A 13,754-nucleotide genomic window follows, 5' to 3' on the forward strand; every position below is an offset into this window, starting at 1 on the left:
CCTCTTTTGCTGGGCTTTTTGAGTCGAGAGGGTGGGGAAGAGGGAGTGAGAGAACACAAAGGCTAGAACAACTTCATAAGAATTCCTTCAGTGCTGTTTATTCACCTGTGCATGAACACAATTTTGTGGTGGAGCTCTGTCAGGCCAGGAGACAACATGGAGATCCTGCCGCGCAGGCCCCTTTTAGCCACATTCTGGTTTTTGGACATGTAAAAGACTTTTCTTTACCAAACATGCTGCCCCCCTCCCTCCCTCCCTCCTGTGCCCCTACAACCCTCCTCAGTTGGGAAAGCTGGATGAGTGACAAAGATGAGAGTCTCTACCTTCACAGTCTTTTACTACAGTATGACTTAGGGATCTTCAGACTGTTCTCTTACCTTTCTGAGGTGTCAGTGCTAGCACACAGTTTTTACTATACAGTGAAAGAGATGTTGAAAAAAAGGCCAACTTACCCTCCCACATCCCCTCCCAAAAAAAAGTTTTATCTTTTAACTCCAAGGCATGGGGTGGGGAAACGGCAGACCTATCCCTGCCTGCAAAGGCCATGCAGGCTGCTTTTGGCAAGTTACCCACTTCCATTTTCTAGAAAAGGTGGTTTTGTTCTTCAGAGGTGGGTGTCAGTGAATGTGGTGTGCTCTTTGGTGACGGTGCTGAAGCCTTTGATGACATTGACAAGATCCTCTTCATCTACATACTGTAAGGAAGGGAAAAAAGAAGCATGTCAACCACAGCTGTACCAGACTAAAGGGGTATTTCTCTTTCCTCCTATCCACTAAAAATAGTTCTTAAGTAGATAAATAAGTGCATTTCTAATGTCTTCCCTTTCCTCCCAGGATAAGATAAGAATCTAAAGCATTCAAGCACCTGAATCCAAGCCAGTTAGATTTTCACAGTAAAAAAAATACCATCAATTACTTCAATTGCTCTATATATCTGACAAATGGTCAATAATATAGTGTTTGTTACAGTGTACTGAGAACTTGGAGCTATGAAAAGAATACATGTTTACACTTTTGTTTTCTTAACAACCACATCACACACGTGGTTTAGGTAAGATTTTGTTCTTCAAGCTTCCAAGGGAGTGTCTGAGCTTCCACCTGCACTCCTACATTAGGCCAGAGACAGTTGAAAGCAGGAGAGAAATAAATTGTTTCTATAGCATAAAGAGGGCACGAGCAGTGTTACTGCAGATTTGTGTCCTGGGCCTCTACAGCCATTCACTATATTGATTTGCAAGCTGGACAAGGGGGTGAACCAAACTTTGAAACCACCATTCCTAAGCTACTGAGTGTAATAAAGAGAAGAACTGAGTCAAAAGCATTGCAGGATGTTTGTTTGCAAGAGAGTAGCTGAGCAACACGGGAGCAAAGACTCTGGTTCAGGGCAATGTAAATCAATGTACAGAGGATGGACAGAAGAGCAGATAAAAAACTGAGCTCATGCTGTCAGGGTTGTCTGCTACCAAAAGGAAATGAAAGTTTTTGTTTTCCTGCTTCTGCCACTCCTGAAGCTCATTGGAGTATTTTAAAAATCATTCGAGCATGCGTATGGCAGGGTTTGCTGCCTAAGTCATGGTATCAGCCCAAGATACATGGGTAGAGCAAGAGCTTCCTCTCAGCAGCAGGAAGCTGTTCTTTTGGCTAATGAGATCATAGAGAGGTACACCCTGGGTGAGTTGTTAGTCCCCAAGGAATTAAATCACAAGGATGTGATAGCTCTGAGAAAATGGCAAGGCTGACTCATGATACCTCTGAATTGGGAAGTCCATGAGCTGCAGAGTGCAGGCTGAAGGTTAACCTGTACCTATAGGGGTTTTGCCTAGAGTTATTACAGCCTTCTTAATTAAGCCTTATCAACTTCCTTGGTCCTGCTGTTGGCGTCTAAGTGGGTTTGGCAGTGCTGGAACCAACACCCCTGTACTTTGATAAGCCTGTATGTTTCAGCCCTTCCAGCTGTTTTTGTATACTGAAGGTGAAAGTCTGAGGAAGCTCCTTAGATTTATGGCCAGACTATCCTCCAGTTAATTTGCATTTTGGACAAGATCCACTCACTAACTTGCACACTCCATCTAATTTTGTTACTACTACACAGACCCTTCACCCCCATTCTGAGTCCTTTTTAGGAACCTTAATTTTGTGTCTCACTGACCTCTGAACCCTTTCTCACACATTTGGTATGGGAAGGGTGGAAGTTAAAAAGCCCATTTCCTCGTGACAAAGGAAGGGAAGCCATCACTGTCCTTGGCTTGAAAATCATGTCTTGTATTTGTATGTTCAGATCCCTGTTGATGACACTGTCTAGTCCTGTCCTATATTAAAAGAGAAATACTTTTCCTGCCCCCCAGCATCATTCCAGTCCCATGTGGGCAGAGTTTGAATTAATTTGTCACACACCAGGAGATCTGAGCATTCACATAATCTCTGCATTGTGACTGAGCAGAGGACAGAGAGCAGGTCTCATCAGCAGTTGAGTCCCTGTTAACAGAACAGGAGTCACTAGAATACAAGCTCCTGCCTCTGGCATTAAGTGTGTGAAGGATGCCAAGACAATCCCACCTCAGACATTTGCTGAAATGCATGGAAAAAAAAGCCCACCAAATAGAAGGGAATTCTTCAAGGTGCATTTCCTCGGCCGACCATGGAGTTAATAGTTCAATGGAAACCATAAAGAGATGCACATGGATCCCTTGCATCCTCTAAGAGCAGTGTGTGAGCACCTGCAACTCTAGAAGAGAGCAGTAGACTTGAAGAATTTTGAGGATCTAACCTCTGCCCATGTCCTTCTAGGCCTTTTGGCTGTATCTCCAGGAACTTTCGATACTTAGGCCTTTATATGATTCCAACAGAACAGACAAATCTCTAGCAGGTGACGCACAGCAGCGTCCCAGAGAAGCAGGAGCCCTTACCAAGCCACGGCCAGTAGTGCGATGGTTGCGAAGGATGGCATCCCAAGGTGATTCTTCAAAAGTCTTCTTGTCGTAGAGGTCGAGCAGCTGGCTGACACTGCGATGGAGCGAGGTGGGGGAATACGTGCGACTCAGCTGGCCCTGACTGGGCCTCCTTCCCCCAGGCGTGATACGGACACTGCGGTTGCTTGTGGGAGAACCAGCCCCTGGAATTTTCGTATCTGCTAGTCCCTGTGAGGAAGACACAAAGTAATAAATAAATAAAGGGCATGGTTTTGAATACTTTATCTGAACAAAAACAAAGCAGGAATGGAGGAGAACAGAGAAAACCATGCCTCAAAAATCATGCACAATTATAAACAGAAAAAACCCCAGACCATTCCCCACTATAGAACAATCATATCATTCAAAACAAACAAAAAAACTACCAATGCTAAACCAGGATTTTCCCCAACTTTTTTCTTCTTCCTCCTATTTTTTTTTTTTTTTTTTTTGAAGGACCAACAAACAGAAGTCCAAAGATTTTTGATTACCAGGATAGCCCAGAGTTGCACAGCAAGGGGATGTTTGCAGACCTTTTCATGATCGGGGAAAAATCATGCACCCACCAGGAGAAACATGCAGTGTCAGATGCCTTTGTGCATGCTTGGGTCATCTGACACATCACACGTCTGGCCACTCTGCAAGCTGAGGACTCTACCTCAAAGTGCATCGTGTATCTTTTGAGAGTGACACTGCTTGATGAATCGGACGTGTCAGCAATGGTCTCAAACTGAGTTTAAAGAGAGGGAGGAAAAGCATTAGGGCAGGGCAAGGTGCAGTGTAGGTGTACCTGACAGAGGGTGTGAATTAGCTGCAGCTCTGTGAGGGAGAGCAGTGTAGCAGAATGTGGGGCAGTAGGGGAACTGGCAAAGACCAGGCACTATATAAGTGGTCAAGTACCGTGTGGGCAGCCAGCATTGCTTGCCACGACCTCACTAACAGTTGTAAAACAAGCCGTTTTGCCACTCCATAGTAGCTCTGTCCTAACTTCTCAGATCAGTCCTTCAACTGCTGTGCTAAAGAACCTTCCTTTCTAATAAGTTCATGAGCTTCTGGAAAAAGAAAAAACAAAACAAAGAAAAGAAAGGGCAGGAACATGAAAGGGAATTGTGCAGGCATGCCAACAGCAAAGACATTTCAAAGTCAAGAGGAATAACACAAGATGACAGACTGTAGAGGAAAAGGAATCAAAACCATGAGACCAAAAAAATAAGTTTCTTATGCTCATAGCCTTTGCCAGGAGAAGGGGCACACTGGAAATCCCATTGTTTCCAAGAGCTTCTTGGTTGAGGCACAGATGCAGTGTCTTGGCACCGAGACAAGAAGGAACAGAATGCATGAAGGATGCAGGAGTCACTGCTGCTTGATGGCGCTCACAGGAAAAAGAAGCTGAGAAGTGAGAAGAAGAATCATCTCATGGCCTGTGCCTGGGAAGAAGCATGGAAATGGAAGGCATGGCTGCTCCCATTCTCAATCCCATAACAATTGCCATTTTGCTTTTGTTTTGCTTTTTCAAGGGGTAGAATAGCACTACTACTCTGCTACACGATGGAACATGTTTTTTATGTGGCTTTTTTCAGAATTACAGCTTTTCATGAAAAAAATGATACAAAATCTTCCTCTATGTCACTCCCCAGTAGTTCCCCTCCCACCTCTCTGATGGTCCCACTGTAGGTCTCTGTGCACAAATGCACACATGCATTTTGTGAAATTCCCTAGCTTTTTCCCTAATTACTCTCTCTACTCCAAACCTTCCTGGTATGCAGCTTGTCCTAGAGCAGTCCAGCTGGGTGGTAGATGGATACTGGCAAGAAATAATGCCTCTCCCTAAGTCTTGTTCTTTGCAGGCGTATCTCCTGGATACCTGACAAAGACTGTCAGATTGATCCTGGTTAGCCATTCACCTACCTTCTCACAGCATGCCAAAGACTTCTCAGCTCTATTGCAGATGTCAACTAACATGAGGTGACAGCAGTGGCTTTGCATTTTCTGTGACTCCAGATCCAAAGTTTGTCTTAGGCATCAGAAGCATTTCAGGGCCTGCAGACCAGGTGTCCCAGGGCTCTGTTTGGACTAAGCACCTGTAACCTTGCTCTCTGTGCCCATGTAGATATGGCCCATATGGGACCAGGCAGTCCTTTCCCTACACTGAACAGTCTCCATTTGGTAACCAAGTGTGCAAAAAAATGTTGGAAGGAGGAAGAAAAAGTCCATGTGTGTGTTGACGGGGCAGATAGAAGTATAACATCATGGATACACAACATTGCATTTTTCCAAACATACCGGATGGGTTTCACCTGATGAATACACACTCATTGGTGATGTTCTTTTTTGGAGTGGAACTAAAGGAGGCCTGTCTCGTGCGTAGGGTTGCTTGTGGACCTTCCTCTGAAGAATTAAGGAGAGAAGAATAGCCAAGAGGATCAATCCTAGAACTACCATCAGCACTGCAAACCACAACTCGTTGTAGAATTTTGCATGTTTGGACTCTGCTTTGTCCTTCTCTCCAGGTGTTGTCAAGATCAGACCTGTAAAAAAGAGAGATTAGGGGAGAAAGGGACAGTTATTTCAAGAAGCATTTAACAATATGCTATCCCTTTCCTCGCTAATAAATTAGGCAGAAATTTAAGTAATTTTGTCGTCATGTGCTTATTTGCACTTATGTTCAAGGTGGCATAATGGTTCAATATGCTAGCGGGCTGTAATAAAAAACTTACTACCCTCAAGAGACCCTGCTTAAAGCTCTGGCATTGCTGCTTAGGCTGGAAATCACCACTGCATCAGCAGCTCTTCCAAAAGGAGGTGGTGGTGGTGGAATGTGAGGAAAAATGGGTTCTCCAAGTAACCTTGAAGAGTGGAAATTACTACGGTAATTTCAGAGCGGTACAGACAGAGGACATTCTCTGCAGAACAACTGTGCAGTTACAGGCCTGTGCAGTTAACAAAAGAGAGGGAGGAAGGCTTTAATACATTAATACAAAAGCAAGCAACATGAAACATTTTACTACTCCTATCCCCCACCTGCTCGAAAACAAAACAGTCACTTGGTTGGCTTTACTCATTCACAACCCAAGTGTAAGGAATTTCAGTGACAGGATTTCTGGTTATTTGCAATCCTACATGTATAACCAAACTCTTGGCCAAGGAATTTCCAACACCTTTGCTTGCAAGCCTTCTCTGCAAGTTCCCTACAGTGCCATTCAAGTTTTCAATAAACTCTGGGTAAAAGCAACAACCAAAAGAACAAAGGGGCAGAGGATGGAAGGTGGTGGACGTAGAGCAACTGAAAACATTTTATAATGCCTTTAAGGCAGCCTTGCCTGAAATTCTGCAGGATAATGGAGTGAAAGCATGAAAAGGGATATAAGGGAAATGTAGAGTAAAGAGTAATTGCAAATATAAGGCAGATCTATTTTAAAAAGCTGGACAAGATACTACATGAAAAAGAACTTAGTTAAACCAGTTAATTAATTCAGCTAGAAACGGTTTGAACTTGGCTTTGGTTAACAGAAAACTAAGGACTTAAAAAACCTGGAACGTTTTACTGTTAGACATCTACTACTCAATGGACAAGAGGATGTCACCACACCAAACTCTCTCGCTTCCACAAAACAGGCCAAAGCCTCGTGGACAGAAGGGAAGTGGCAGGTGTTATAAACTGGGTCCTGACAATGTCTAGTTTGACATTCTCATAAACTGGCTAGGGGAACACATCCCAGGTGAATCTGCTCGTTGGTCAAAGGAAAGGAGCAGGCATATGTCCCTTACTGGGTTGGGTGGGATACTGGAAGGAGAGAGGATGTGTATTTTCACTGTCAAACTGAGGAGGAACTTTGGAGGACAGGACTGAAATTCAGGATGATCCAAATTTGGAAATTAAATCTGGAAGAGAGCAGATTCTATTTAGCAGGAAAAAGCACAACATTTTGGAGCAATATACTTAGGTAAAAATAAAAGAAAAAATATTACATATCTGAGGAGAGGATCTGAAACTAATTTTGAGAATTGTCCCACCCCTGTAAGCATTCAAGGCCAGGCAGGATGGGGCTTTGAGCAACCTGGTCTAATGGAAGTTGTCCTCCATGGCATGGAAGTAGATGATCTTTGAAGTCCCTTCCAACCCAATCATTTTATGATTCTATGATGGTTGGACTCAATGATCTTAAAGGTCCTTTCCAACCTAAAGTACTCAGGATTCTGTGGTGTAAAGGAACAGAAATCCATACATGGCAAAAAAAGCACATTATACACATACCTCATACACAAGGCCCTAAGAAAGCCCCTGATACTGCAGTGAGATGCTATCCTGCCTGGCATGCACTACATGTCAAATTTCGAGCACAAACACATCAAATGAACAGGTGCTAGGTAATTTCTTCACTTACCAACTCCCTCTCCAGCATTGTACTTGATGACCGGTGTCACAGCACTCCCTTCATCGGTCATGCAGGTCACTTGAAACAAAAAGGCTGAGCAAGAAAAATTAGAAAATACTGTCAGCAGCAGAAATAAAAATTCTGTAGAGGTTGCCTTTTCACCATGATTCACCAGTAAACAGCCAGCTCTAAAAAACCAAGGCAGGAATAGCACATAACCTATCATAACCCACCTGAGTACCAGACCAGAGCTTCACAATTCTTTACACATGAGTATTGAATTTCTAAACTATGAACTATGGCAGATCATAAGCAATCATCACTATGATGTTACTACAAAATAAGTTCTTCTTTCACTACTCAATTCTCCCTCTTCCAATGTAACTGGCAACTTTCAATTTTTTCATCACTTTGCCTTAAATTCCTCGTACTTCATTCATAGCTAAAACAAACATCTTAAGAACATTTGAATTAAAAAAAAAAAAAAAGGGTATTAGCACCATTGTAGTAATCAGGAAGATAAAAAATGTATTACAAAATTCTTTGACATACAAAATCCCAATGTCATAAAAACAGAAAACTTTTTTCTTGCTGATTATTCTTTTCCTTTTTTCCCCTGTTGATAGTTTCCTTGTATTTTAAAGACTGCAAATTGTTCCAAGAGCTACTGACTTAATTTGATTCAAATGAAAATTCAAGCTTCAGTCTTTCCTGAAACTGAAGATTTCTGTACATTTCCCAGACCATAGCCCTGAAGGACGGAATTGCAACAACAGCTCTAGGATTTGGGAAAGCTTGACCCTCACAGTGAATCAAAACAGTCTCACCCAGTCAGGCATGATGTTTAAGAGAAAGCTCAGCTCCATGGATGTTATTTCAAGGATTTGCTTAGATACATTTTGGTGTGCCTGTATGCTCCTTTGGTCTTAGCTTGGGATTGCAATGGAGATTTTTTTTTTAATTTTAGCACACACTAATATTAACTTAGCTCAACAGACTTTCCCCGAGAGGAAGCGGTAGGAAACCGACTTTTGTCCGATGTCCTTGGCAAGTAGAGCTCGGTGTCGAAGCCGCTGTAGATGCGCTGCCCGCTCTCCGTCAGCGCGTACTCCTTCAGACGCCCGTTCAGCATGAAGGTGCGGCTCCAGTCGATGTGGATGGTGGATAAATTGCTGACCACAGAGAACGGAGCTATGTACCGAGGTGCTGCAAAACAAGGAAAAAGAGCTCATTTCTAGCCAGTAGGCTGGAAGTGATTCAGTGACTGAGTTATACAATGAATAGAAAGAGATTCTGCATGATACAAGCTCTCTGCCACATGCACTCCCTCTCTCGCATATCCATGTGTATGATTAGGGAAGATACAAGGAGAATAGAAAAAGCTGCTCTAGCATGCCAGCCTCTGCACTGAGAAAGCAGAAATATATCCTGAAAACAAATATTGAACTCCCTCCCTTTGCCTTTGTGAATGTGGTACAGACACTAAAACTGTGTAAATTAAGGTAGAAGACAGGGAGACACAGGAGGTTGTGCAAGCCTGACTGCAGCAGGCTGGGCTGTGGGAACTGCTATGAAGAGGGTTCTTTTGCAAGCCCCAAGAAATTGCCAAGATCATCTATAACACATGCGCATACATGAAAACATGGGGTTTCAGAAAAGCAAGAACAGATGGCAGGCAGAGAGAAAAGAAACCCAGAACTCACTTCAGGGAAGAAGAGTTCATCAGCTTGCTGACAAAAAACTTCATTTAAGTTTGAGGTCCTTTCTTGTGGTGTTGCCATTAAGCCATCTGCCCCGTATTTGCTGGTTTGTTCATAAGAAAGCTGCTTGTCCAGCTGCACTTTGCTGCTAATTGCCCACTGTCACTAAAGCAAGCCTTGGAGGTAAGAGGAAGCAGTCAGAGGGACTCAAGGAAGGAGACAGCCAGAGGGACTCTGGAAACCTGGTGTGAAGAGGTCAGCAAGGCAAGAAAAGCAAGACTGACAGAAGAGGACTTTGGACCTAGTGGGTGGGGGTTTAAAAATTGCTTTCAAATCCTTTTGTTCTATGTGTCTCACCAGCTCCTTATGAATTTTCTCCATTTAGAAGTTCATAATCGTGCTCCAGCCTTTTAACTTGCAATTTAATAAAACACAGCTTTGGAGATAAGGGATCTTTCTTTTATTTGCTTGTTTTTTTGTTTGGTTGGTTGTTTTATTGTGGGGGGGTTTTTTGGTGGGTTTTTTTTGGGTTTTTTTGTTTGTTTGTTTGTTTTGGTTTTTTTTGTTCTTTGCTTTGGTTTTGGTGTGGTCCTTTTTTCAGTGGTGACATTAAAGAAAATCTGGGCCTGTTCCACCTGAAATTTTCAGCTAAGGATGTATCAGATTACAGGTTTTTAGTAATTACTTGGCAGAACTACCAAATTATGCAAAAGAGATTTTTAGGAAGGTGATTCTGAAATCCTGACATGAGATAAAAAGTGAACATCATCTTTGCCCTGACCTGACAGAGTGAGATGAAATGCCCATCTCATCTGTTATGGAATGACTCTGGCTACAGCACTATAGATCTTTTTAATAAAAGCTGATGTTAGACTACTACAAATTCAGTTTTGATGGCAAAATCTATTCTGCCTGTAGGCACAGGTCCTGCATGTTTAATTTCCATGCATACCCCCACATGGCCTAAAGCACTGCCTGCGGTGGTTGGACAGCAACAAATTCTTACTTCAGTGCTTACAAGCATCCGGTCATTCAGATGACATCCAAGGAAAACTTTTATGACACCTAGCAGAAGTGTGGCATGAATTAGGACAGTAAGAGTGTTCCTGAAAACAATCACCATGTCTCTTTCAAGATCTCCACTTTTCCAAGGGATTATTTATGACAGTATATTTATTACTACACATCACCCTTCTGGTAATACTTGAACATTTTATGTTCTACAGCTTTGCTGCCCATTTTCAGTAAAATAAAAGGTTTCCAGGCTCCCAAGATAGAGGATGTGACATCAGATGATGAGCAAAGAAATATTTTTGAAGGAATGAGCAGTTAAGCCCCAGAGCAGAATTTCAATGAACGTGCAGCAGAGAGACAGTCATCAGGGACATGGAAGAAGAGGTTTCTGGGGACCTCCTCCTTCCCAAAGGTGGGGAAGTCATTTGGCTCTGTGCAGCCCCAGACCTCAGAAGCAGGCATCACTGGTTTATGAACCACTTCTCATACTCACGCTCCTTTTCTGTAGTGAATCCGATCCATTCAGAAGCGCTGCTGCCAACAGAGTTGTAGGACACAACTCGCAGGTTGTAAGTTGTGTAAGGTTCTAGGTTGGACACGTTGGCACTCTGTCCTTTCCCTGTGTACTTCACCTCAGTCGGGCCCGGACTGCAAGCCTTCACTGCTGGCTGTAGGTTCAGAGGACACGCCATGTACACGTGGAGCTCATAGCTGAGAACAAAGTTGAGATTTTTATGAATGAAGGGCCTTTAATAACATAAAAACCAATTCTACATTTCATCCTAATTGCTGTCTGGCTACCAGAGAAGAATAGACCTGATACCAGTTTTTCTCTTGGAGATTATGGTCCTAACTGTCAGATAACTGAGCAGTTGTGGTGGTCCATAAGTCACTCACAATGAAAGTGTTGACGCCTGTTACCTTGCTGCTCACTTGTGCAAGTCAGGATTTTTGCCTAAGTAACTCCAGATTGCAGCTATCTCTTCACTGCCAGTTGAACTCAGAACTATTTGACTATGCAACCATAGCTGAAAACAAATCACCTCCACTCACAAGAGCTCATCCTTTCCACCTTCATCCTCCACAATATCCTGCTCAGGAGAAACGCAATCACATACAGTGTATGTAAACACTTCCCAGATGGTGTTCAGGCCACAGGGAATATCACCACCAACATGCCAAGGAAGGAAGATGGATGCCACAACTGTTCAGTGCTCTCAGCCATGCAATTCCAGCTGAAATTGTTCTGGCATCACCTCCAGCCAAGGTGTTCAGGTTCAGCTGGGTAGCAGCTCCTACCTGGTGACAATGCCATTGGGTGACTGAGGCGCATTCCACTGGAAAGAGGCGTTCCTGGAGGTCACAGTGCGGATCTGCGGCGGAGGCTGCTCTGAGGGTGGAGCTGGCTGCGTGGTGAATTCAGCCATGGGTCCTTTGCTGCAACAGTTGAAACAGGTGCAGGCCTCCACGCCAATGGAGTATGTGGTGAAAGGTTTTAGCCCATGTATTGTCTGTTGGGTGGCAGTCCCTTCTGACAGCTGTAAAAATTAAGAGGGAACTTGTCACAGCTTCAAGCACCACAAGTACTAAATACTAAATAAGAGTTATGGAGGTGAATTAACCCCAGAAGAAGATGGACAGAAGATTCTGCATGTCCTTTAAGTCTGACACTAATGCAGCTGTTGTGTAATGGGAACTCGGCATTTTTCTCCCACTATGAAGTTAAAGGACACTCTTCAAAGGAAAAGACCATGCCATCAATGGCCTCAAGACATCTTTAGTTGAGCTGTGATCACTGTATGTCAACTGGAAATGTCATTCTCAGCAACAAAGAAGCTGAAAACCATTAAAGAAAGACTCTGGGAAAAGTGGTACTGAAGCAGAAAATAAATTAATGTGGAAAATAGCTCCATGATAAATGCGCTAGCAAATAATCATGCATATCTCACAGGCTTCCTCAATGTGGAGGCAGGAAACAGTGCTGGGCAGCTTGACACCAGTGTGTCTGGTGGGTCAGGTCACTCCCAGACAGGAGAATGTGCTCTCTGGTAGGTACATCTAAGTCAAGGGCCAACATGATCCTGCTCTGCATTCAAACAGACATTGTGCTGGGTGAGCCTGTTAGGAAACTTTGCAAAGCTCAGCAAGGGAGACCTGGCATTTCTGGCAAAGGAATCAGTGCTCTGTTCCGAAACTGCTCACAGGAACTGCCATTTCACCTTCTCACCGTAGTCGTTTGTTGGTATAGCTTATTTTAAGCCAAAGAAACAAAAATGTGTAGGAAACACCAACAAGAGGCAACATCTGCTCTCATTTGGCAGCATGTGATTTAGCAGAGTTCAGCAAAAAATAGGAAGGACAGAGTCAAGCAAGCAAAGGGAAGCACTTGGTACTTCTTGATGCCAGAGCCAAGCCAGCAGCATGGCAGGTGTGAGGGAATGGAAATGGAAGGCCATGCACGCACCACTGGGACGAACTGGCTGAATCAGACACAGCCACAGCCAAGTGCACTGGAAGGAATAAATGGGTAATGTGGAATCAGACAGCTTAAGCTCATGGACAGGACAGTGAATTGCAAAGCAGCTAACAGTGGGAGGCCAGGAGAGGAAGGCAGTCTGTGACCAACAGTAGCAGCTTGTAAGAACAAAATTGTTAAAGCTAGAAAATACAAGTGGAAATGGAAGTACAGAAAAAGTGCTGACAATACTCACCACCACATCAGTCCCTGTGGTATCATTAGAAAACAGCCTGTAGATACTGACCACCCCGTTAGGCTTAAGAGGGGGGCTGATGCTCACCACAGCCACAGTGGATGCCACTGTGTTGAAGAGGGGAGCTCCCAGGCCCTCGGGAGGGGCAGGGCCTGTTCGGCAGCGGGACCAGCTGCTTGGTGTCCGGCCCACAGAGTTTACTGACCACACCTTCGACAGGAAAACAAAGAAACTGTCACCAAAAGACTCAAGCCTACAAAACACCTGCTTTTAGCCAGAGGGGCTACTACAGCTCTACTGACACGGGGTAAAACATGGTGCAATGGCACCCATGGGAAATGTCCCTTGATGGCCACCCAGCACCTGTGTTGACCCAGTGATTTTTTAACAGAAGAGTGGAATATTTCCCACTGCCACACTTAGGGAAAAGAAGCAAAAGTCATGCCTCAGGCAGTGTGTGCTCCCGTGTCTTCTTCACACCTCATCCCCACACTCCAAATTCCTACCACTGTCTGTGTCATACCATGCCAGGAGGACTCCTGGAGGAGCTGTGATCAACAAGGACAATGTTTTCAAAGACATACTGATATCTAGTCCTGGCAATTTCTCCCTTCTGCACAATTTCTTCATGTATGCAGGCAGCCCCGATGAATTCAGCCTAGCCTTGGGTGGCACTTAAAAGTTGTGTTCACCTTGACTGAATCACACAAGCCAAACTCTAGTTATTCTTTAGAACCAGTGAGTTTTACAGGAACATCCTTCTCTTAAAAATATTAATGTATCAGTTATTTGGCAACATTTTCAGTAACTCATAATATAAATAAAGCCCACTGAAGTGTATAGTTAATTCAGCATCTCTCATTTATTTTCACAACAACATTTGCTTTATTGCATGAGCACAAAGGCAATGACTTCAGTTCCAAGATTTCAAAAATTAGCAGCTTGAATTAGGCCTGATTAAAACCCACATGTCTCTATGAACTATGCCTACTGATTTTGTCAGCTA

The 13,754-nt window shown here is 43.7% G+C and overlaps 1 protein-coding gene across 1 annotated transcript in view; it reads right to left on the reverse strand.

Moving 5' to 3' along the window:
- Window positions 1-76: 76 nt before the first annotated feature.
- Window positions 77-13,754, reverse strand: part of LOC121673028 (usherin-like) — a 28,707-nt gene continuing 15,029 nt past the window's right edge. Inside the window, exons 4-11 of the mRNA XM_042046044.1 lie at window positions 12,749-12,958; window positions 11,337-11,575; window positions 10,531-10,748; window positions 8,353-8,529; window positions 7,333-7,416; window positions 5,231-5,475; window positions 2,906-3,136; window positions 77-694 (exon numbers count right to left, since the gene is read on the reverse strand). Of these exons, the coding sequence (XP_041901978.1) occupies window positions 605-694; window positions 2,906-3,136; window positions 5,231-5,475; window positions 7,333-7,416; window positions 8,353-8,529; window positions 10,531-10,748; window positions 11,337-11,575; window positions 12,749-12,958 (1,494 nt within the window). The 3' untranslated portion in view covers window positions 77-604. The remainder of the gene's footprint in view (window positions 695-2,905; window positions 3,137-5,230; window positions 5,476-7,332; window positions 7,417-8,352; window positions 8,530-10,530; window positions 10,749-11,336; window positions 11,576-12,748; window positions 12,959-13,754) is intronic.

This window comes from Corvus kubaryi, unplaced genomic scaffold (assembly GCF_017639235.1).
Source record: "Corvus kubaryi isolate FWS band 111438036 unplaced genomic scaffold, C.kubaryi_AGA036_p1.0 65110, whole genome shotgun sequence".
NCBI lineage: Eukaryota > Metazoa > Chordata > Aves > Passeriformes > Corvidae > Corvus > Corvus kubaryi.